The 25,536-nt window shown below is 44.2% G+C and overlaps 1 protein-coding gene and 1 long non-coding RNA gene across 2 annotated transcripts in view; one reads left to right on the forward strand and one right to left on the reverse strand.

Moving 5' to 3' along the window:
• The first annotated feature begins 4 nt into the window (after positions 1–4).
• Positions 5–23,697, forward strand: LOC133535925 (uncharacterized). Its single transcript, XR_009802357.1, has 3 exons — positions 5–538; positions 22,778–22,816; positions 22,904–23,697. It is a non-coding gene; the product is annotated as an uncharacterized LOC133535925 (long non-coding RNA).
• The window catches only part of LOC133535920 (transient receptor potential cation channel subfamily M member 1-like), a 63,869-nt gene continuing 40,458 nt past the window's right edge, over positions 2,126–25,536 (reverse strand). The window contains exons 13-28 of the mRNA XM_061875974.1: positions 23,075–23,125; positions 22,843–22,983; positions 18,854–18,883; positions 18,481–18,773; positions 18,176–18,404; positions 17,461–17,592; positions 17,244–17,384; positions 17,033–17,161; positions 16,669–16,920; positions 16,364–16,538; positions 16,135–16,155; positions 15,906–16,050; positions 9,740–9,942; positions 9,531–9,663; positions 7,897–8,231; positions 2,126–6,470 (exon numbers count right to left, since the gene is read on the reverse strand). Of these exons, the coding sequence (XP_061731958.1) occupies positions 5,968–6,470; positions 7,897–8,231; positions 9,531–9,663; positions 9,740–9,942; positions 15,906–16,050; positions 16,135–16,155; positions 16,364–16,538; positions 16,669–16,920; positions 17,033–17,161; positions 17,244–17,384; positions 17,461–17,592; positions 18,176–18,404; positions 18,481–18,773; positions 18,854–18,883; positions 22,843–22,983; positions 23,075–23,125 (2,913 nt within the window). The 3' untranslated portion in view covers positions 2,126–5,967. The remainder of the gene's footprint in view (positions 6,471–7,896; positions 8,232–9,530; positions 9,664–9,739; positions 9,943–15,905; positions 16,051–16,134; positions 16,156–16,363; positions 16,539–16,668; positions 16,921–17,032; positions 17,162–17,243; positions 17,385–17,460; positions 17,593–18,175; positions 18,405–18,480; positions 18,774–18,853; positions 18,884–22,842; positions 22,984–23,074; positions 23,126–25,536) is intronic.

The following is a 25,536-nucleotide window of genomic DNA, read 5'->3' on the forward strand; positions in this document are numbered from 1 at the left end:
AAAACAAAAAAAAACAACAGAGAAGACAAAAAAACAACAACAGTCCCACCCAATTGTAAACAAAGGACCTATGAGGGAAGAACAGCACAGCCGTGCTTTAACTAAACACGGCAGTGAAACACATTTAGCTCCTTAAACAAAGTCCCGGAGGTGTGTTACAATGTATGGGTTTCACCCGGTGGGATTTGAGGGGTGCACCCGGATGTTTACATTATTCTGAAGTTACCCGGTAAAATGGCGGAACGGCAACTCTGTGTGTGCGTCTTCATTTAATAAGATATCTAACATTAAAACATGGTGGCAGCGGTAAATCCGAACACAACAACGCTTACGAATGTCGGATGAAGAAGTTGAGGTGAAGGAGGAAGCCGAAGACAGCATTTTACAACGAAAAAGAACGATGGATGCATTCGGTTTGAAACCTCCCGCCACATTGGACTGGAATTCTACTTGCCTGGCGAAAACATGGAAGACGTGGAAAGATGAGTTTTCACTGTATGTGGACATAACGTTAGCAGATTCTGACGACAAGACAAAGGTAAAAGTGTTCAAATACTTGATTGGAGAAACAGGCAGAGAATTGGGGAAAACATTGTAACACCCTGATTGGGGCCTTTTTGTAGCATTGGACATGTTTGTTAAACATTGTAACACCCTGATTGGGGCCTTTTTGTAGCATTGGACATGTTTGTTAGCCCCAATTGACAATTTAGAATTATTGTTGTGATGCTATTTACATTCTAGTAATTATTACATTACTTAGGGCTGGGATGTTCAAATTCTGTGGATTTATGTAAACTGTATACACAGCTAAGTAATGTATATTTAACAGCCATGTTGCATGCTTGTGCCTATATTCAATTGTATTGTGGTCACTTTAGTTCATTTACAACAATTGTATTTGTTTGTTTAGGAAACCACACACATACACAAATGCAAACGAACAACTCAATATACAATTGAACCTGCAAAGCTGGACTTGGACAATCTATTATTTCTCCTGCACTCATCTGAATCAATAATTGCTGTCCTGACCCGACACCCTCAACTGATTGCTAATCCATATTTAACCAGTCATAGTCGTCACTACACTCATCAAACACTTATTTAGGTGTGCAGGCTAATTGGGAACAGGTGGGTGCCATGATTGGGTATAAAAACAGCTTCCCCAAAAAAATGCACAAGAAAGGATGGGGCGAGGTACACCCCTTTGTCCACAACTGCGTGAGCAAATAGTCAAACAGTTTAAGAACAAAGTTTCTCAAAGTGCAATTGCAAGAAATGTAGGGATTTCAACATCTACGGTCCATAATATCAAAAGGTTCAGAGAATCTGGAGAAATCACTCCACGTAAGCGGCATGGCCGGAAAACAACATTTAATGACCGTGACCTTGGATCCCTCAGACGGCACTGTATCAAAAACCGACATCAATCTCTAAAGGATATCACCACATGGGCTCAGGTACACTTCAGAAAACTACTGTCACTAAGTACAGTTGATCGCTACATCTGTAAGTGCAAGTTAAAGCTTTACTATGCAAAGCGAAAGTCATTTATCAACAACATCCAGAAACGCCGCCAGCTTCTCTGGGTCCGAGATCATCCAAGATGGACTGATGCAAAGTGGAAAAGTCTTCTGTGGTCTGACGCGTCCACATTTCAAATTGTTTTTGGAAATATTCGACATTGTGTCATCCGGACCAAAGGGGGAACAATCCAGACTGTTTTTGACATGGCAGTGCCGACGGCGAGACACAGCTGGCAGGTGATTAGATGTCACAAGTGTTACGTGTGTGATAGCAAAATTACTTATACCTGTTTAAATAGATGATGTTCTTTGAACTGGGTACCAAAAGTTGTTTATTAGGTTTAGGAATGTGACGCTCTGCAAGAGGCCTCTAATCTGATCGGGCTTTTTCTCCTGTGTCTTTGATGTGACATGTGGACTATAGTTGACGTGGGCATGTGTGTTCCTCTTCCTGACTCCCAACAGAACTAAATTGGTTCCCTTTCCTGAGTGACCCCACCCCCCTCTGGGCAAACGACACCCTCTCCCCTTCACAGGACTTTGGGTATTCATTCCACTGGTGTACTGGAGGGTGGGACCTCTGAGAATGTATAATTGTCATGTCAGATTCTAAAGGAGTTAGAACAAGCTGGAACAAACGGATGTGTCGTTCTGGTTTGGTCTCGCTTTGCAAAGCTTGTTATTAATTGTTTGTTACTTTAATAAATCATTTTAAAGCTATTTGTCACTAAAGGATCGTCTTTAAGAAATTTCCACGGCACGTGTTAATCTAATCATCTGTTGTCTTTAACAGTAGGCAGCCGGGAGCAGGTGGGGAGAGGATACGGACGTGACTAAAAAGTCCCGTTCTGGGGGGAAAATACTGTTAGAATAATTGTTTCTATATTATCACAAAAACTTTGTGTTACATTTGAGTGCTCGGTGAGAAGCAGAAGCTGTCTTTGAAACCTACCAAGAAGAAGGCTCGTAAAACTCCACTGTGGAGAAGCAAGATGAACGTATTATTAAGATAATGTATTAGAATCAAACAAAGAGATATTGTCTTTCCCAAGAACTGTGGAATCAAGGAGGAGGCAGGACCGGAGTCCACTCCAGGCGACCCCTCTTTCAATTGTTTTACAAACGTCTTTTTGAACTCGTTTACAACTTTTCTTTTGAGGTGTTCTTTAACCAAAGGGAACGCTGTTTACGTTCCACTTCCTGCTGGAAGCAGCTGTGGTCATGTGGTCGGAGAAAGTCTAATAAAGAAGGAGGAGTACAATCTTTCACCAGAGCCTGCTGAGATACTTTTTAAGAGTACAGTGTACAAGTGACTCTCATCATTGAGTCCAAATTGAATTCTGTCTCTTTGATTCCTTGCTTCTTAACTTGTTTAATAAATGTCATCAGTGTTTGAACCTGACAAAGACTTTGGAAAAAAAACCTATGGACATTAAAACCTTTGTTAAAAACTGCACACTGGCTCTTAGGCTATGTCTTCGGTGGAACTGCGAGGAAGTTATAATGGCTGTTAAGGCTATAGCACTGTATTGGCTCAGGCTTGCGCTTGTTTTTTTTGTTTTTTTTTGCATATTTGATATAAAATATGCAGAAATATGCACGGCGTGGCGCAGTGGGAGAGTGGCCGTGCGCAACCCGAGGGTCCCTGGTTCAAATCCCACCTAGTACCAACTTCGTCATGTCCGTTGTGTCCTGAGCAAGACACTTCACCCTTGCTCCTGATGGGTGCTGGTTGGCGCCTTGCATGGCAGCTCCCTCCATCAGTGTGTGAATGGGTAAATGTGGAAGTAGTGTCAAAGCGCTTTGAGTACCTTGAAGGCAGAAAAGCGCTATACAAGTACAACCCATTTATCATTTCTCATTTAAAAATATATCCAATCAAAGAGTGTCCGCCCTGAGATCGGTAGGTTGTGCGTTCAAACCCTGGCCGAGTCATACCAAAGACTATAAAAATGGTACCCATTACCTCAGCATCGGGGGGTTGGAATTGCGGGTTGAATGACAAGACATGATTCCCGGGCGTGGCCACCGCTGTTGCTCACTGCTCCCCATTCCCTTCCAGGGGGTGATCAAGGGTGATGGGTCAAATGTAGAGAATAATTTCGCCGCACATAATGTGTGTGTGTGACAATCATTGGTACTTCAACTTTAAACTTTATATAACAATGACCATGTACAATATTACAGTATATGTAACAGCAGCAGCATAAAATAGAGAGTAAATCCATCAAAAAAGATACATTATCAACAAAGAGAGGTAGCTAACATAGAAGGTGTCAGGTAGTAGATGTCATCTATTGCTGTATGGCGAGTGATTATACAGCTGCAGGGAGTGCGGAATGAAGGAGTTCTTGAATCGGTGAAGGAGCCTGGTGGGGTATGAGTGCCGCTGTCCCTCAATTGCCTGGTGGGGCGGCTGGGCAGGATTGTCCATGATAGGGAGCAGTTTGTCCGTGTCCTCCTGTCCCTCACTGACACAAGCGCCTACGACTGCGTGCCAATAGCTTTCCGGATCAGTTTGTCAATCCGGTTGAAGTCCCTTTTGCTGGTGATGCTTCTCCCTAACCAACCACCGCAAAGTACAGGGCACTGGCCACAACAGACTGATAAAAGATCTTGTTAAAATAATTACGTGTAGGTTATCACACCACTTTAATATGCTTAAAGTCCGTTAGCTATTGTGCTCAAGCTGTACATTTCCTATCTGTGCAAGGACAAAAACTTTTTGTCTGAGGGGTGGCTTTAGCCACAGATGCTTTCTTTGTTTTAGGACTTCAACGCAGATAAGACGACAGCATGCAGAGGAAGCAGAGACAAGGTGAAATCACAAGGCCCCCAGCGCAGTCCGTCACGTATTGTGCGTCCCGGACCTGCTTTGCATGATATATGCGACCACTCCTTTTAGAGGCGGCCTCAGTGATGTTGACTAGGGAACTCCTGAATAAATAGAGGGACGCGGAAGCTGTACCTTAGAGCATAGGGCGAGACTGTGACTTAGTGTGCAGCTCCATGCGTTCTCCTCATGAACTAAATTGGATTGTGTCTCTGCATGATTCCTTGCTTCCATCCATCCATCTTCCGCTTATCCGAGGTCGGGTCGCGGGGGCAACAACCTAAGCAGGGAAACCCAGACTTCCCTTTCCCCAGCCACTTCGTCTAGCTCTTCCCGGGGGATCCCGAGGCGTTCCCAGGCCAGCCGGGAGACATAGTCTTCCCAACGTGTCCTGGGTCTTCCCCGTGGCCTCCTACCGGTTGGACGTGCCCTAAACACCTCCCTAGGGAGGCGTTCGGGTGGCATCCTGACCAGATGCCCGAACCACCTCATCTGGCTCCTCTCGATGGGAAGGAGCAGCGGCTTTACTTTGAGTTCCTCCCGGATGGCAGAGCTTCTCACCCTATCTCTAAGGGAGAGACCCGCCACACGGCGGAGGAAACTCATTTCGGCCGCTTGTACCCGTGATCTTATCCTTTCGGTCATGACCCAAAGCTCATGACCATAGGTGAGGATGGGAACGTAGATCGACCGGTAAATTGAGAGCTTTGCCTTCCGGCTCAGCTCCTTCTTCACCACAACGGATCGGTACAACGTCCGCATTACTGAAGACGCCGCACCGACCCGCCTGTCGATCTCACGATCCACTCTTCCCTCACTCGTGAACAAGACTCCTAGGAACTTGAACTCCTCCACTTGGGGCAGGGTCTCCTCCCCAACCCGGAGATGGCATTCCACCCCTTTTCGGGCGAGAACCATGGACTCGGACTTGGAGGTGCTGATTCTCATTCCGGTCGCTTCACACTCGGCTGCGAACCGATCCAGTGAGAGCTGAAGATCCCGGTCAGATGAAGCCATCAGGACCACATCATCTGCAAAAAGCAGAGACCTAATCCTGCGGTCACCAAACCGGAAACCCTCAACGCCTTGACTGCGCCTAGAAATTCTGTCCATAAAAGTTTTGAACAGAATCGATGACAAAGGACAGCCTTGGCGGAGTCCAACCCTCACTGGAAATGTGTTCGACTTACTGCCGGCAATGCGGACCAAGCTCTGGCACTGATCGTACAGTTAGAATTCCTTGCTTCTTGTCTGTTTAATAGATGTCATCAGTGTTTGAACCTGGCAGATCTCCAACAGCTTGCTGCACACATTAAAGGACCTCAGGAAATTATATTACCAGTGACAGAGCAGGAAGAGGCTAGGAATTAACATTTCCCATGTGATTATTCACACAAAATGCACAGATCTGCATATAGGGATGGTGATGTCGACGTAAATGGACGATTTATTTTTATAGAGATAAAAATTGGTGTCATTTTCTAGTCATAATAACGCGGTGGGTTGTCGACATAAACGGGACCCGCTTAACTGGGCCCCACAGAACAGGAAGACTGAAGATGCTTACAACTATGAACATTCGAGTCCTGCTGACCTCTGACCCGGCTAGCTCGGGTCCTCGCCCTCGCCGCCACCAAACGCGGACACCAAATCGGCGACGCTGGTAGCCGAGCGAGGCGCGTCCGTCTTTTGGGTCCGGCCCTTCTTTGGGTTCACATTGAGGCTTTTGGAGCGCAGTGTCGGGTACGTCCTGTCCTCGTCGTCCTCCTCGGGCTCCTCCCCATCACCGTTGCCATGGGGACCCTGTGCCAAGCGGTCCGGCGTCTGCCGGAGGGCGGGGTTACACAGCAGGCTGCTTACGGATCCTTTGTTGGACACGTGGGAGGACAAACACGGTGCGACCCTTGACCGCTCCAGCGGGAAGGAGACCACCGCCTCCAGTCTAGCCCGTCCTCCCGCCGTCTCCACGGCGACGGCCTCGGGTGATCCGCGGTCCTGCTCGCAGGGAGAGATGAGGATGTCCACGTTGGACAAAGACTGACTTCTGTCCCGTACTTGGTGGATGTCCAGAGTGGCGCCCGCCTCCTTGACGGCCAGATGGGCGTCACCTGGACACAGGAAGTGAAAAGCTAAGAGCCAAGATGCTTTCGTTTCCATGGTGACCAATCAGAGTGTGAAGCTTTGGGCACCTTAAGGTTAAATTCAGAATCGATTCATCATGATTCTCGATATACACACACATATATATATAAATGTATATATATATGCACACATATATATATGTATATCTATATGATGATGATGAATGTTTATTTATATAGCCCCAAATCACAAATGTCTCAAAGGACTGCACAAATCATTACGACTACAACATCCTCGGAAGAACCCACAAAAGGGCAAGGAAAACTCACACCCAGTGGGCAGGGAGAATTCACATCCAGTGGGACGCCAGTGACAATGCTGACTATGAGAAACCTTGGAGAGGACCTCAGATGTGGGCAACCCCCGCCCCCGAAAGCAACGGATGTCGAGCGGGTCTAACATGATACTGTGAAAGTTCAATCCATAGTGGCTCCAACACAGCCGCCTGGCGCCTATCTCAGCTACAATCCGGCGGAAGGCGGGGTACACCCTGAACAAGTCGCCACCTCATCGCAGGGCTAACACAGATAGACAGACAACATTCACACTCACATTCACACACTAGGGCCAATTTAGTGTTGCCAATCAACCTATCCCCAGGTGCGTGTCTTTAGAAGTGGGAGGAACATGCAAACTCCACACAGAAAGATCCCGAGCCTGGATTTGAACCCAGGACTGCAGGAACTTCGTATTGTGAGGCAGACGCACTAACCCCTCTGCCACCGTGAAGCCCTATATATATATATATATATATATATATATATATATATATATATATATATATATATATATATATATATATGTATATATATATATATATGTATATATATATATATATATATATATATGTATATATATATATACATATATATATATATAATATATATTTTGCAAGTTTGTCCATATATATATATATATATATATATATATATATATATATATGGACAAACTTGCAAAAATAAACATGTTTAATGTACCGTGAGATTTTTTGTTCAAATAAAGCCAATAATAACATTTTTGGTGGTCCCCTTTATTTAGAAAAGTATCGAAAAGTACCGAAAATCATCGAAATACATTTTGGTACAGGTGCCAAAATATCGGTATCGGTAAAACCCTAACATATACATATATACAGACATATATGTATATATTCTATATAGATATATGTATACATATATAAATGTATATATACATATATATAATTGTTTACATTTTTTTTTTCATAATTTATTGAAAATTATCAATCGATTTAGAAACGGGATGAATAAGAATCGTGATTCGGATTTTGAATTTTCCAAAGGGAACCCTCCTGAAGGAATGAATAAAGTACTATCTATCTATCGATGTGAATCAACTTTTTTTTGTTCACCCCGAGTGACCAACATGTCTTACCCTCGTCCACGTTCGCCCCTGGCCTCTCCGTACTCCCGCCCAAGGAGGCCCCGTCCGGGTCGGGCTCCAGCTGGTAGCGGTACAGGCTGTAGCCGTCGGCGCTGTTGATGCTGCCGCGTCGCAGCAGAGCGGCGCCGTCGCACACCGACGAGCCTCTGGAGCGCGTGCGGGCCAGCTCGGCCCGGTCGACGCCCGCCAGCCTCTCCAGGGCGTTCATCATGCGGCCCGAGAACTCCTCCAGCTGCGCCAGGCGCAGGTCCACCGTCTGCAGCGACGCCTTCATGGAATGTTCCCGCTCGTTGACCTCCTCCAGACGCATGAACATGTTCTCCACCCTGTGGCGCACGCACACACCGGCGCCAATTTTAAAGGCCTACTGAAAGCCACTACTACCGACCACACAGTCTGATAGTTTATATATCAATGATGAAATATTAACATTGCAACACGTGCCGATACGGCCTTTTTAGTTGACTAAATTGCAATTTTAAATTTCGCGCAAAGTATCCTGTTGAAATGTCGCGGTATGATGACGCGTGCGCGTTACGTCACGGATTGTAGCGGACATTTTGTTCCAGCCCCGATCCCAGCTATAAGTCGTCTGCTTTAATCGCATAATTAGACAGTATTGTGGACATCTGTGTTGTTGAATCTTCTGCAATTTGTTCAATTAATAATGGAGACGTCAAAGAAGAAAGATGTAGGTGGGAAGCGGTGTATTGCGGCTGCCTTTAGCAACACAAACACAGCCGGTGTTTCCTTGTTTACATTCCCGAAAGATGACGGTGAAGCTTTACTATGGAACAGAGCGGTCAAGCAGACATGGTTCCCTACCACATGTCAACCGGCAGGTTTCGGTGAGAAAATTGTGGTAATAAGTCAGCTCTTACCGTAGACATGAGCGGAGAGCTTGCGTCGTTCCTCGTGCACCTGTCAAAGAGGCAGCTGCGGACTCTCTTGCCTCCTCCGACCGGCCGCCCAAGAACGTGGGATGCTTCCACCATGGAGGAAGGGGGGAAAAAAAATCTCAGCCCGGCCCCAACGGCTGCTTTCGCTCTGCCTCGTCGAGAAACATGGCTTCCCTCAAAGACACTGGCAGTCACCACACCCGTGGCCACACCTCTCCGACTTTCAGGTACGACGATATAATTTCCCTAAAACTCTAGTATTACGATTAGCAGATAGGGAATTTTCCAGAATTATCCTAGTAAATGTGTCTAATAACATCTGAATCGCTCCCACTGCCCTTGTCTTTTTTTTTTCACTCATCCACAAATCTTTCATCCTCGCTCAAATTAATGGGGAAATCGTCGCTTTCTCGGTCTGAATCGCTCTCGCTGCTGGTGGCCATGATTGTAAACAATGTGAGGATGTGATGAACTCCACAACCCGTGACGTCACGCGCACATCGTCTGCTACTTCCGGTACAGGCAAGGCCTTTTTGTTAGCGACCAAAAGTTGCAAACTTTATCGTCGATGTTCTCTACTAAATCCTTTCAGCAAAAATATGGCAATATCGCGAAATGATCAAGTATAACACATAGAATGGACCTGCTATCCCCGTTTAGATAAGAAAATCTCATTTCAGTAGGCCTTTAAGCGTTTGATGTCGAGCACTTTGGAGGACGGCTCACCTTTCGCAGGTGACTCTGATCCTCTCGTTGTTGGACGACTGCTTCTCGTCGTCTTTCTCGCGGAAGTACTCGTCCACGCACTGCTCCTCGAACTCGTGGAGACTCTTCAGCTCGTCCGCGCTCAGCAGCAGCTCTGCAAACACGCACGTTGGTCCTCACGCCCTCGCCAACACACACGGTGGAGCGTACGCGGCGATGACCAGTCTTACGTAGGCGTCGCTGGCGGTCGTCGCGGTCGCCGTCCTGCCGGCGACGGCATCGGCAACACAGCCTCTTGAGGACGATGAAGATGTGCGGGAAGACGATGAGCGGCGGCGGCAGAATGGGCCGATCGTGGAAGGTCATGATCAGCTGGTAGCGCTGGAACTTCCACACCTGGTTTGAGATGGACTTCACCTCGAAGAAGGTGTTGCTGTGGACGCACACGCACGACATTTGTGAGGACACTCAGACCCGTGTTTTTCAACCACCGTCTGGTACAGTCTGGTGGGCCGTGGGAGATGATGTAGTTTCACCCATTTGTAGGGTTGTAACGGTACGTGTATTTGTATTGAACCGTTTCGGTACGGGGGTTTCGGTTCGGTTCGGAGGTGTACCGAACGAGTTTCCACACGGACATATTAGGTAGCGCACCGCAGGTTGTGTAAACAATGCAGAGCGAAGCACAACACACGGCAGGCTCGCAGCAACCGGGCTAGGACAACATGCAAAAGCCAGAGCTGGAAGACCCTCCTGCCTCGTTAACATCTGCCGTTTGGGAACACTTCGGCTTCGCGGTGCGATACAACAATCGTTGAGCAGCAGTAGGGTACGCTTCTGCCAACACGTCAAACATGCTAACTCCTTTGAAGCCTCACCACCGCGTTCAAGCAGCCTCTCCTCGGCGAGTCAGGCAGGGCTATATTAATAACAAATGTTTTTATGGCAGCAGATTTAAGACCGTCCATCCATCCATTTGTTACCGCTTGTCCCGTTCGGGGTCGCAGGGCGTTGCTGTACTGCATTAAAAACTAGATTTTGACCCACTTCTATGGTGGAAGAACAATAAGCCCATATATCCTCTTACTGCCAAGTTAGCCAGGCTGGTGGGGGGTGTGGATGAACTTGAAAAACTTATTGGGGTGTTTGCATTTAGTGGTCAATTGTACGGAATATGTATTGTACTGTGCGATCTACTAATAAAAGTTTCAATCAATAAAAAAAGCACTTTATATTAAAGTTAAAGTTAAAGTTCCAATGATTGTCACAACACACTTCGTGTGGCGAAATTCTTCATATCACCCTTGATCACCCCCTGGGAGGTGAGGGGACCAGTGAGCAGCAGCATTGGCCACGCCCAAGAATCATTTTTGGTGATTTAACCCCCAATTCCAACCCCTTGATGCTGAGTGCCTAGCAGGGAGGCAACGGGTCCCGTTTTTTATAGTCTTTGGAACTGACAACCTACCGATCTAAGACTACACAAACAATATTTTTCCATGTGAATGTACATTTAACTATTTCAACTAGTATCGGTCCGATAGCGATGGTATCGATACATCCACCATTCACTAAAAAAGTGAAAGTATCAATGATTGTCACACTCACACTAGGTGTGGCGAAATTATTCTCTGCATTTGACCCATCACCCTTGATCCCCCCCTGGGAGGTGAGGGGAGCAGTGGGCAGCAGTGGTGCCGCGCCCGAGAAATATTTTTTGGTGATTTAACCCCCAATTCCAACCCTTGATGCTGAGTGCCAAGCAGGGAGGTAATGGGTCCCATTTTTATAGTCTCAGCCGGGGTTTGAACTCACGACCTACCGATCTCAGGGCGGACATTCTACCCACTAGGCCACTGAGTAGGTGTATATGTAGAAAGGTTTTGTTAAGAAACCATTCTGAGCTTTATCTTATTCACTTTTTATTTTATATATGTTGACCACATTCACCTTGGCAATTGAACCTGTGTGTATATGTATGTTATGCCATTGTTTACAAATTTGGTAAATAAATAACCCCCAAAAATTTAAATTTTGTTGTTTTCTTACTGTATTGAAAATGAACCGAACTGTGACCTCTAAACCGAGGTACGTACCGAACCGAAATTGTTGTGTTTCACCCATACCTGTTTGGGTTAAAAATATTATTTTGTGCAAACCAGTAATTATAATATGCAAATAATGTACCGTTGCTGTGTAGAACTAGGCAGAACAACCGCGTAATACTCCACGCCAGTAGGTGGCAGCAGGTAGTTAATTGCTTTGTAACAGTCGGAATGTGTCGGGTGAGACGAGGCATACCAAAGACTATAAAAATGGGACCCATTACCTCCTCCCTGTTTGGCACTCAGCATCAAGGGTTGGAATTGGGGGTTAAATCAGCAAAAAATATTTCTCGGGCGCGGCCACCGCTGCTGCTCACTGCTCCCCTCACCTCCCAGGGGGTGATCAAGGGTGGTGGGTCAAATGCAAAAGAGAATAATTTCACCACAGTGTGACAATCATTGGTACTTTAACTTTGTGATCCCAATATGCAGCGGTAGGCAGCGTGCAGGTAAATTTGAGAACACCACTAGCAAAATATACTTACCTGGAATTAGATCATTGAATTTTTTTTTTTTTTTAAATAATACAAACTATGTCAATACTGTAAATTAACTTGTTGTTTTTTTAATCTGAAGTGAAGTGAATTATATAGCGCTTTTCTCAAGTGACTCAAAGCGCTTTACATTGTGAAACCCAATATCTGGGAGCAGGCGGGTAAAGTTTCTTGCCCAAGGACACAACGGCAGTGACTTGGATGGCAGAAGCAGGGATCGAACCTACAACTCTCAAGTTGCTGGCACAGCCGCTCTACCCAACGAGCTATACCGCTCCTAGTCTGCTTTTGATAGAAAATGTTATGCTTAAACCAAAAATGAACAAAAGGGACAAAACAAAAGTAAAACCAAACTGGCTACAAAGTAAACAGAAACAGAATGCTGGACGACAGCAAAAACTTACGGCGCCCACAAAGAGCGTCGTTACATGACGTGACAATCAACAATGTCCACACAAAGGAGGACAGCGACAAGGTAGATAGCCTCGCTTGCTAACACAAAGCCGGTGGGCGGAATAGCGCTCAAAGGAAGACATGAAACTGCTACAGGAAAACACCAACAAAACAGGAAGGGCCACCAAAATAACAGCGTAAGACAGGAACTTAAGCGCTACACATAGGAAAACACCAACAAACCCAAAATAAGGCACGACGACTTGGTGGAGTTTCATTTTTTAACGTTTTCCGCTGGTGGTGTGCCTCTGAATTTTTTAATGAAAAAAATGTGCCTTGCCTCAAAAAAGGTTGAAAAACACTGAGTTAGACAAACTGTGAGGACTTTTTCAATAAGCTGAGAATGTTTGGACAAATTATGAGAACACTTGGACAAACTAATGATGTTTGGAAAAACTAAGGACATTTTCTGGACTATAAGGTGCACTTTAAAATATTTTATTTTTTGTCAAAACTCGACAGTGCGCCTTATAACCCGGTGAGCCTCATGTAAGAATTACATTTGGTTGTGCTTACCCACCTCAGAGGTTATTTTATTTGGTACATGGTGTAATGATAAATGTGACCAGTAGATGGCAGTCAAACATAAAGGCACATGTAGGCTGCACTATTATGTCAATTTGACTCAAGTAAACAACACTAACATTTTATATGTTCCTTTGAAAATATAGAACATTACACACGGCGCTCAAAAATCTATCAAAATGTTTTAGTATGACTTTGTTAAGTTATGAAGCCGCACCGTTTGATGGGTTGTACTGTGCTTCAACATGGGAGTATTATTATGGTGTGTGTAGAAGGTAAGACATATTGTTTGGCGTTTTGTTTCGCAATATTATGCAAATGCCACATTCCTTACTTTCTGGTACCTGCTGATCTGTATTTGGGATCTGCATAAATCCTGAAAAATTGCGCGAATCCGCCTTTGTAGTCTGTGCCGACACCGTGGTCAATAAGCTTCTTCTTTTACTCTATCTTCTTGTTATAGGACATTCATTCTCCGCTGTTGCCATTTTTTAATATAAAATAGTGTAAAGTCCTTACTTATATCTGTCCGTAAACTCGTCATCAAAGCGCTAAAACATACCGGTGTAGTGAGTTTACATTATTCACCCAAGGAACTTTAGTTATAAGAGAGTTCCGGTCGGACGTTTTTTCACGGGACACATTTCCGGGGTTGTTGTCTCCAGATGATGAGATGCATTCAGATTTAAGTAGTTGTAATGTCATTAAAACACTTTTGACACTGAGAACATATAAACAAACAGTACATTTAGACACATTAAGGACACTTGAACAAACTGAGGACAATTGGACAAACTGACAACCCTTGGACAAACTAAGGCCACTTGAACAAACTGAGGACACTTGAACAAACTGAGGATACTTGGACAAACTGAAAACACTTGGACAAACTAAGGACACTTGAAAAAACTGAAAACATTTGAACAAACTGAGAACATATGAACAAATTGAGGACATTGGGACACACTTAGGACACTTGAACAAACTGAGGATACTTGGACAAACGGAAAACACTTGGACAAACTAAGGACACTTGAACAAACTGAGAATATTTCAACGGACTGAAAACATATAAACAAACTGAGATCACTTGGACAAACTAAGGACACTTGAACAAACTGAGAACATTTGAATGAACTGAGAACATATAAACAAACGGAGAACACTTGGACAAAAAGAACATTTGAACAAACTGTGGACATGTAGAGAAATTAAGCACATTTCGACACATTTAGGACAATAGATCAAACGTAGGACACTTGGAAAAACTGAAAACAGTTGGGCAAACTAAGGACACTTGAACAAACTGAGAACATTTCAACGAACTAAGACCATGTAAAAAAAAATGAGAACACTTGGACAAACTAAGGACACTCAAAACAAACTGGGAACATATAAACAAACTGAGGACATTTGGACACACTTAGGACACTTAAACCAACTAAGGACACTTGAACAAACTGAGAACATTTTAACGAACTGAGAACATTTAAACAAACTGAAAACACTTGGACAAACTAAGGACACTTGAACAAACTGATAAAATTTGAACAAACTGAGAACATATAAACAAACGGAGAACACTTGGGCAAACAGAACATTTGAACAAACTGTGGACGGGTAGACAAACTAAGGACATTTGGACACACTTAGGACACTTGATCAAACGTAGGACACTTGGAGAAACTGACAACACTTGGGCAAAATAAGGACACTTGAACAAACTGAGAACATTTCAACGAACTGAGAACATATTAAAAAAAATGAGAACACTTGGACAAACTAAGGACACTCAAAACAAACTGAGAATAATTGAACAAACTGAGAACATATAAATAAACCGAGGACATTTGGACACACTTAAGACACTCAAACAAACTGAGGACACTTGGACCAACTGAGAACATTTGAATGAACTGAGAACATATAAACAAACAGAGAACACTTGGACAAACTAAGGACACTTGGACAAACTGAGAACATTTGAACAAACTGAGAACATATAAACAAACAGAGAACACTTGGACAAACTAAGGACACTTGAACAAACTGAGAATAATTGAACAAACTGAGAACATATAAATAAACCGAGGACATTTGGACACACTTAAGACACTCAAACAAACTGAGGACACTTGGACCAACTGAGAACACTTGGATAAACTAAGGACACTTAGACCAACTGAGAAAATTTGAATGAACTGAGAACATATAAACTAACAGAGAACACTTGGACAAACTGAGAACATTTGAACAAACTGAGAACATATAAACAAACAGAGAACACTTGGACAAACTAAGGACACTTGAACAAACTGAGAACTTTTGAACAAACTGAGAACACTTGGACTAACTAAGGACACTTGATCAAACTGAGAACAATTGAACAAACTGAGAACATACAGTATAAACAAACTGAGAACATTTTGACACACTTAGGACACTTGAACAAACCGAGGACACTTGGATAAATTATCTGAGAACAGTTGGACAAACAAAGGACACTTGGACAAACTGAGGACACTTGAACAAAATGAGAACATATAAACAAACTGAGAACAATTGGACAAACTGGGAACATTTGAACAAACTGTGGACATTTGAACACACTTAGGACATTTGAACAAACTGAGGACATTTGAACACACTTAGGACACTAGAACAAACTGAGGACATTTGAACACACTTAGGACATTTGAACAAACTGAGGACATTTGAACACACTTAGGACACTAGAACAAACTGAGGACACTTGAACAAACTGAGGACATTTAGACAAGCAATGGGGGACTTTTGGACAATTTTGACAGGTGACCTACTTGAAGACGGCGATGAGCAAGTTGACCAGCAGGATGTTGGCCACCAGAAGGTAGCAGGCCATGATGGCGGGAGTCAGCCAGGCTCCTGGGATGCAGGGAGGAAGCTTCTTCCCGTCTTCATCGTACAAGTTGTCTCCACATGGAGCTGACGACACGAACACACACACATGCTGTTAGGCTGCTGCTGAGCAGTTATTGTGTGCTGTTGTGTTACTAAAGTGATGCTTACGGTTGATCTCCATGGCGTAAACTGAGTGTCAAGAGGAAGTAGAACATGAGCAGTCAGACAGAGATAAAGAAGAAGACACACAAAAGTATTGAGTCATCAGATGTCACTGTGCTTTCTCAATGGCTTCCATTTCCAACAATCTGCTCCATATGTCTTTGAAAACAAAAGTACACACAATCCAGAACACTGTTGAAGTGACCGGAAGTCTTACTATGAATTCTAGTCTTACGGTCTATGGAGTCTGCAAACACCTCGCCGTAGATCATCCAGTACGGCATGTAGAAGATGTTGCGAGCCAGGCGCCATGTGGGTTCCTCGTCCGGATGCAGGATGGCCTGCCGGGCCACGCCGAAGCTCATCAGGACCACCAGCATGATGACTACGAAGTACAGCATGTCGATCATCTGCGGACCGCAGAGGACGATAGTCAACGACCTAACTCTTGAATTTTATGTCAATACCAGCTTCCTTCTTTTGGCGTAATTACACTTTTCCTTTTCTTAGAATGTCAAAAGATGAGGTGCCTGGGCCTACCATTTTCCCAATCATCATCACGTATGGCCCCAGGTACTTGTTGACCCCGAAGATGTCGAGGACGCGGATGTACCAGAAGATGATGTCCACGCAGTAGATAACGCGGCCGTAGCCCATGTAGGGCTCATTCTGCAGCCTCAACAGCAGCCCGAGCAGGAAGACGCAGATGGCCACCAGGTCTGTGATGTTCCAGTAGTCCTCCAGCCACACGTTAATCTTCTGCTTCAATTTGCCTGGCTCCGACATCAGGATCTGAGGGCACGGATAATTCTGACAACTTATTTTCTATTCCATCGTTGGACTTCCGGTCTTGTTATGAATCCGCGGTCTTTTAGAACAAGAACGAGTCTTGCTCAGTTCGTACCTGTCGGACTTTTTCCAGGCCCAGCGTGATGATATACGAGATGACGATCCACTCCTGAAGGGATGGCCATCGCTCCATCTTGACCAGGATGATGTAGTTGTACAACATGAGGTAGACCAGGTAGGAAATCTGAGGGTTACATAAGGACACGTCACTGGGGAATCACAAGTGAAGGCTGATGTGACTGCTGAGCGATACGAAGTGGACTTACAGTATTAAACCAGAACTTGGTGAAGGGGGCGTTGTAGAACTCATAGATCTGACTCCCGATGGGAACTCTCTTCCTGCCTTTCTTCAGGTTTTCTTCCTCATCTCCTTTCTTGGATGTGGTGTCCATGTTGGAGATGGCATCCTGGAACAAATTCACCGTCACTCGAAGTGGGGGGTAGGGAGTTGGAAGGAAACTGTCAGCCTTCTTTTCATCCTACTTTGCAGGACTTGTTGTCTTCTTCTTTGCTTTTGCTGCCCTCATTCTCTTTAGAGGAGTGATACGAAGCTTCGTCTCCGATACGGAATTCTAGGAGGAGGATGGCAGGGGGGAAAACGATTCCTAAAATCACCTGCAAAAAGACAGAAAGGTTAAAGGAAAATGTGGAAAAAGGGGGAAGAACCTGTAGAACCTTGTGATGAGGATGGGTATTGCAAAAGCAGCTAAAGTTTCAGTTAGAATTCTCAGGACATTCGCAACTGCACTGTATGGCTTGTCTCAGAAGACATTTCCCCTTCTAATTCAAGTAGCATTCATTAGTTTCATTAGTAGTCTTAGACTTGGATCAGTCAGACAAGACCTGACCAATCTGACCAGATCTGATTTAGTCTTAGACTTAGATCGGTCACACTACATCCGACCAATCTGACAAGATCTTATCTAGTCTTAGACTTAGATTGGTCAGAATAGATCTGACCAGATCTGATCTAGTCTGAGACTTAGATTGGTCAGACTAGATTTGACCGATCCAAGTCTAGGAGCATGAACTGGTATAGCCTCCTTGGATGAGAAGCAAAACATCTTCTAAGACAAACCAAACAGTATAGTTGCGATCCTTTGAATGCCCTGAGTATACGATGACCTGGATGAATGAGAAACCCATAGACCTTGTGGTTAGAATTTTCTGAGAGCTGTTTTGACCGTGTGAGTGTTACCTTGAGGCTGTTACTCTTGCCCATCCTCAGACATCCCATCCACATGTCAGTAAGCAACATCTGGCTGCACGTGTGGGCGATGAAATCTCGATGTTTGGCGGCCACTGCCAGCTTTAGACAGGTGGAGTTGCTCCAGTTCTTCAGCTCGTAGGTCAGCAGCTTCATGGCCACTTGCTCGTCGCGTTTGTATGACTGGTCCAGCAGCTCGTAAGCCAGCTGCCCGAACTCTCTGCGAACACGATACAAGAACACATGAGGACTTGTGGTCACTTATGCCATTCCTCACCCAAATATAGTGGTCTCACCTGGAGTTGTTCTCCAGATCCTGGTAGATGTCGTCCACCAGCTCGCTTTGGGAAGACTCGTGGGCCATGGCCTTGTAGAGCTTGCAGGCCACTAGAGCTTTGGCCATGGCCTCCTCCCCCCGCTGCCACAGGAACAGCGCCATCTTCTGGCGCTTCATTAGCACGGCCCACACCATTAGCTCGTGGAAGGGGTACTGGAAGCGGCTGACCTCGGGGTCGTCCACATCGATGTCTACCTCCTCCTCTTTCTTCTTGTTCTTCTTGCCTTTACCTTTGGGACGGGGCTCGTCATCCTGAAGTCCACCAACCAGGATGTTAGTCTCCTCCTTTTCCACCTGATTCTATAGACAGTCCTTGGAATAACAACACTTACCTCCATCCCCAACAGTTTCAAGGCTTTTGGCTGAAAGAGAAAAACATCTCAGTTGAGTTGAAACGGTTCCTTCATCTAGGTCAGGGGTGTCAAACTCATTTTTATCAAGGGCCACGTCGCAAATTATGGTTGCCATTAGAGGGCCACATGTAACAGTAAATATATATGAATATAAACATATAATGGCCTTGTTACACAATTTGCAAGGGCAACTGTTTTCGATTATAATATTTATCACAGATTGATGGATAACTAAGTCAAGATGACAAGCAGATATTTAAGTCTTTGCTTTAGATAACCAAACAAGGAACACTAGATAATATTAACATTCTGTCAAAATTGAAAGAAAAAAAAAAAATTATCCAGAAAGGGATTTTTATTTACAGCCTTTTGCAGGTGACGGAGATAGATATCTACATACATCCATATTTAAAAGTTATTTATTTTCTTTACTCATATTTGAAATAGCTAGTGTTCCATCTTGTACTCTTTTTATCTTTTCTTTATCTTATGACCGATGGTACACTGTAGACTACCTTGAGCTTGGAATGCAGGAGTCGCAATACTCCTTCTTCCTATCCCTTTCTGTCTCCAGCTGAGGAAAACAATAGATATGTGTATTCGCTCTGAAGGGTGGGGGCTATTGGCATATTGAAAAAGACAAGACTTCCGTAGTGTTTTCAGATCAACTTGGCGATGCGAATTGAATGTGTTGTTTTTTAGGTTGGTCTCTCCAAAGCTTTGGAGTAAATAGCAAAACACCTATTCTGTTCTGGGTTATCTTTTAAAATCGGCTTATGTGTCATCAAAAGAACTTGGGATTGACCAGCAACTTAAATTCCCTCCAAGTAACATCTGGACCAAACGCAACACAGGCCACATAAAATATTTGTGGTTTGTGCAGCCCTTTGAGACATTTGTGAATAAGGGCTACTACATAAGTAAACTTTGATTGATTGATCGATTGATAGAATGACATGGCGGGCCACGTAAATGATGTGGTAGGCCACATAAATGATATGGTCATCATCATCGGCGGTCACTCGAACGAGTATGACGATCCTCCTGGTAGGGGTGTATCCCTTTATGGAAGATGCCTGTGCGTGACTTTTTTTAACGTGGGGAGACTGGTGCACAGACAGTCACCACGCGATCATTGACAGAATCGGGTCAGGGTCCAGTGGCATGGAGTCCAAGACGACTGGGGAACCTTTTCTGCTGCAGCCTTCTCCTGCCATCGCAGCCGTTGTGGTAGTTCTTACATCTACCGTCTTCCGCCTGCTCCGCCGTTGAGGTCTTCACCGTATCCCTGGCTAGTGGGGCAGTCAGGTACTAGGCCTTTGCCAAGGACTACCCGGGGTAACAGTAGTAAAGGGGTTAACCTCCTAGTGCCCCAAGACCCCATAGAGGAGCCTCCACTGCCGGATGCACTTTAACGTTATGCCCAGGACACGAAAAAATTATATGGTAGGCCACATAAAAATTATATGGTGGGCCACATAAATGAGGTGGCGACCAAATCAAATGTGAAGCACCACATTCAAATGATGTGGCAGACAATGTTAATTGACCTGGCAACCACATGATACGACATGGCGGGTCACATTTGGATTATGTGGCGTGCCTTGTTAAAATTATAAGACGGGCCGCTATGAAATGAAGTGGTGGACCACAATAAAATGATGTGACAAGCCACAATAAACTGATGTGGTGGAGCATACAAATTGATGTGGCGGACCTCCTAAAATGACGTGGCGACCACGTAAAATTATGTGACGGGCCAATTGAAAATGATGTGGCAACCACATAATATGACATGGCGGGGCACATTTGGATTATGTGGCGTGCCTTGTTAAAATTATAAGACGGGCCGATATTAAATGAAGTGGTGGCCCACAATAAAATGATGTGACGGGCCAGGATAAACTGATGTGGCGGAGCATATAAATTGATGTGGCGGACCTCCTAAAATAACGTTGCGACCACGTAAAATTATGTAGCGGGCCACATAAAATTATGTGACGACCACATAATATGACATTTGGATTATGTGGCGTGCCTTGTTAAAATTATAAGACGGGCCGTTATTAAAATAACGTGGCGACCACGTAAAATTATGTGACGGGGCACGTGAAAATGATGTGGCGACCATATGATATGACATTTGTATTATGTGGCGTGCCTTATTAAAATCATAAGACGGGCCGATATTAAATGAAGTGGTGGGCCACAATAAAATGATGTGACGGGCCACAATAAACTGACGTGCCGGAGCATATAAATTGATGTTGCGGACCTCCTAAAATGACGTGGCGACCACGTAAAATTATGTGACGGGCCACTTGAAAATGAGGGGGCGACCACATAATATGACATGGCGGGGCAGATTTGGATTATGTGGCATGCCTTGTTAAAATTATAAGACGGGCCATTATTAAATGAAGTGGTGGGCCACAATAAAATGATGTGACGGGCCAGAATAAACTGATGTGGCGGAGCATATAAATTGACGTGGCGGACCTCCTAAAATGACATGGCGACCACGTAAAATTATGTAGCGGGCCACATGAAAAAGATGTGGCGACCACATAATACGACCTTTGGATTATGTAGCGTGCCTTGTTAAAATTATAAGACGGGCCGATATGAAATGATATGGTGGGCCACAATAAAATGATGTGACAAGCCACAATAAACTGATGTGGTGGAGCATATAAATTGATGTGGCGGACCTCCTAAAATGACGTGGTGACCACATAATATGACATGGCGGGGCACATTTGGATTATGTGGCGTGTCTTGTTAAAATCATAAGACGGGCCGTTATGAAATGAAGTGGTGGGCCAAAATAAAATGATGTGACAGGCCAAAATAAACTGACGTGGCGGAGCATATAAATTGATGTGGCAGACCTCCTAAAATGATGTGGTAACCACGTAAAATTATGTGACGGGCCACTTGAAAATGATGTGGCGAACACATAATATGACATTTGGATTATGTGGCGTGCCTTATTAAAATTATAAGACGGGCCGTTATGAAATGAAGTGGTGGGCCAAAATAAAATGATGTGATGGGCGACAATAAACTGATGTGGCGGACCTCCTAAAATGACGTGGCGACCACTTAAAAAAATGTGACGGGCCACTTGAAAATGACTTGGCGACCACGTAATATGACATGGCGGGGCAGATTTGGATTATGTGGCGTGCCTTTTTAAAATTATAAAACGGGCCGAAATGAAATGAAGTGGTGGGCCACAATAAAATGATGTGACGGGCGACAATAAACTGATGTGGCGGAGCATATAAATTTGACGTGGCGGACCTCCTAAAATAACGTGGTGACCACGTAAAATTATGTGACGGGCCACGTGAAAATGATGTGGCGACCATATGATATGACATTTGGATTATGTGGCGTGCCTTGTTAAAATTATAAGACGGGCCGCTATTAAATGAATTGGTGGGCCACAATAAAATGATGTGACGGGCCACAGTAAACTGATGTGGTGGAGCATATAAATTGATGTGGTGGACCTCCTAAAATGACGTGGTGACCACGTAAAATTATGTGACGGGCCACTTGAAAATGATGTGGCGACCACATAATATGACATGGCGGGGCAGATTTGGATTATGTGGCGTGCCTTGTTAAAATTATAAAACGGGCCGAAATGAAATGATGTGGTGGGCCACAATAAAATTATGTGACAGGCCACAATAAACTGACGTGCTTGAGCATATAAATTGATGTGGCGACCTCCTAAAATGACGTGGCGACCACATAAAATTATGTGACGGGCCACTTGAAAATGACGTGGCGACCCCATAAAATGAGGTGAGGGACCTCCTAAAATGACGTGGTGACCACGTAAAATTATGTGACGGGCCACTTGAAAATCATGTGTTTTTTCTCTCGTAGGACAAAACATCCTTCAGGACTTGACTGAGTTGAGAAGAAGTGAGTGACAGCTCAGTTGTGCTCACCCTCTTCAGGCCGTACAAGTTGTTGTAAAGCGTCCTGAAACTCTTCCTGGTGTAATTGCAGCGATAAGCTCCGCCCATCAAGAACTCCAGCACCAGCCCGATGTCGATCAAGGTGATCTGGTAGTCCGGAGGCAGGTTCCCCTGTAGAACAAGTCACGTAACCGAGGTCCTTAATCGCCGAATCTCAGGACAATCCAGAATTCTGTCAATCAAGCCAGTCCTGTCGACTCACCTTTTTTACGTCTCGCACCACAAAGTGCAGCGTGTTGGGGGGTCCGAGCTTCTGCAGGTCGCAAAGAGAAACAGGAAATAGGGCGTTAGGTATGCAGGCCGTGTCTCAAATTGAAAGCCCTCTGTCAGCACACTTCAATTCACCGACGTCCCACTAGGTGTGAGTTTTTCCTTGCCCTTGTGTGGGCTCTGTACCGAAGATGTCGTTGTGGTTTGTGCAGCCCTTTGAGACACTTGTGATTTAGGGCTATATAAATAATCATTGATTGATAAGTACACCATGTACACTGTGTACCGTATTTTTCGGACTATAAGGCGCACTTAAAATCCTTTAATTTCCTTAAAAAAACAACAGTGTGCCTTATAACCCGGTGCGCCTAATGTACGGAATCATTCTGGTGGTTCTTACCGACCTCAAAGCAATTTTATTTGGTACTTGGTGAGATAACTGTGACCAGTAGATGGTGGTCACACATAATAGATACGTGTAGACTGCAATAAGACGCCAGTAAACAACACCAAAACTTTAAATGTTCCTTCGAAAATAAAGAAGATTACACACGGCACTCAAAAATCTGTCAAAATGATTAAGTGTGACTTTGAATCCGCACAGCTTGATGGATTGTCGGCCCATTACGGCTACCGTAGTCAGATATATAAGTATTACTATGGTGTAGGGCTGTGCGATATATATATATATATATATATATATATATATATATATATATATATATATACATATCGCGGGCTTGTCTCTGTGCGATATAGAAAATGACTTATCGTGATATTTGAGTATACATTCTCACGCAGTTGCTTTTAGCTGCGGGCATTACACTACATGCATTTCCCACACCTTCTTGTCTCTTCTTCTCACAGAGACTGAAAACAGGCGTACCTTCTTGCATACGTCACAAGCTCCCGCGGAGCAGACAGGTAGGGACATGGTAACGTTAGCTGTGATGCTAAAGGTGTGGTGCGGGTGGTAATACGAGAGAGAGAAGGTGTGAATCTGGTGAAAAAATAAAGGAAGAATTAATTCCCAAGAAAAACAGCAGGGGGTCCATCGTCTGGCGGTGGTTTGGCTTCAAGCAATTATGCGGCAAAAGCGTTGCTACAAAAAGTAGCACCACTGCGGATGTAGCATCTTTTGAAAAGTCACCCACTAGAGAATAAGGAGTGCTTGAAACTCCGCATGTCAACATATCCGGCCGGTGCCACACCAACAAAATGCCGAAGCCACCATTTCCAGATCAACACCGCATGAAAAAAATAGTCAACAACAAAAGGAGATAACGTCCGCAGGAACCTACCACATAGCGAAGGACATACACTATTTGATTTTCTATTATGGAGCTCATTTTTATTTGACACTTATTGAAATATGTAGTCTGACATCATGCACAAAAGTGCACTTTATTTGTTTTAAACTATTGTAGTGGCGTTCTGTACAAAAAGTGACATCTTAGTGACATCATGCACAAAAGTGCACTCACAGCTTGTTTTAAAATGTCTCTGACAATCTTGCACTTTCTGTTTTGGAAATGACATGAATGTTTGTGCCACTGCTTAATAACTGTTTAATAAATACAGTTTTGGTCAATTGACTTAGTTATGATTTTCCTCTCTGCATAAAAGTTTAAAAGTAGCATATATCAATGCAGTATGAAGAAGAATGTTTTAATGTAGACACATAGAATCATCATACTGCTGTGATTATATGCATCAAAGTGTTCATTGAAGGCTAAGGCAAAATATCGAGATATATATCGTGCATCGTGACATGGCCTAAAAATATTGAGATATTAATGAAAGGCCATATTGCCCAACCCGACTATGGTGTGTGTACATAAGGACCGCAAAATGGCACCCATTAGCAGACATATTATTTGCCGTTTTGTGTCATAATATTATGCAAAAGCAACTTTTCTTACCTTCTGGTACCTGGTGATCTGTATTTGAGATCTGCATAAGTCCTGAAAATTTGCGCACATCCGCCACTGTAGTCCGTGTCGATGCCGTAGTCGATAAGCTTCTTCTTTTTCTCTATCTTCTTGTTATTATGGGACATTCACCCTCTGCTGTTCCCTTTTTTAATATAAAGTAGCGTAAAGTTCAAACTTAGATCTCGCTATGGAAGAGCTAAGGACTGTAGTAGGTTTACATAATCAACCCCCGGAACATAAGTTATTGGAGAGTTCTAGTCGGACGGTTTTTCACGGGACACATTTCCAGCGTTGTTGTTGCATTAGCGAGCCACGGATGAGGAGATGCTGCGGTAAGAACGTGAACTTTGGTGCAACTTGCTGTGAGGGTTGTTTCCCGGAATGCAAACGGACTAGACCGGACATGGCTTGCAGCTAAAAACATGATTTGAATTTTAACTCAAAAGCTACATACAAAAGGCGCTCACAGTGGAGGCCCAAAACTTAATGCAGGGAACAAAACTAACACAAAGGCAGAACT

Source organism: Nerophis ophidion, linkage group LG02 (genome assembly GCF_033978795.1).
Source record: "Nerophis ophidion isolate RoL-2023_Sa linkage group LG02, RoL_Noph_v1.0, whole genome shotgun sequence".
In the NCBI taxonomy this organism is placed as follows: Eukaryota; Metazoa; Chordata; class Actinopteri; order Syngnathiformes; family Syngnathidae; genus Nerophis; species Nerophis ophidion.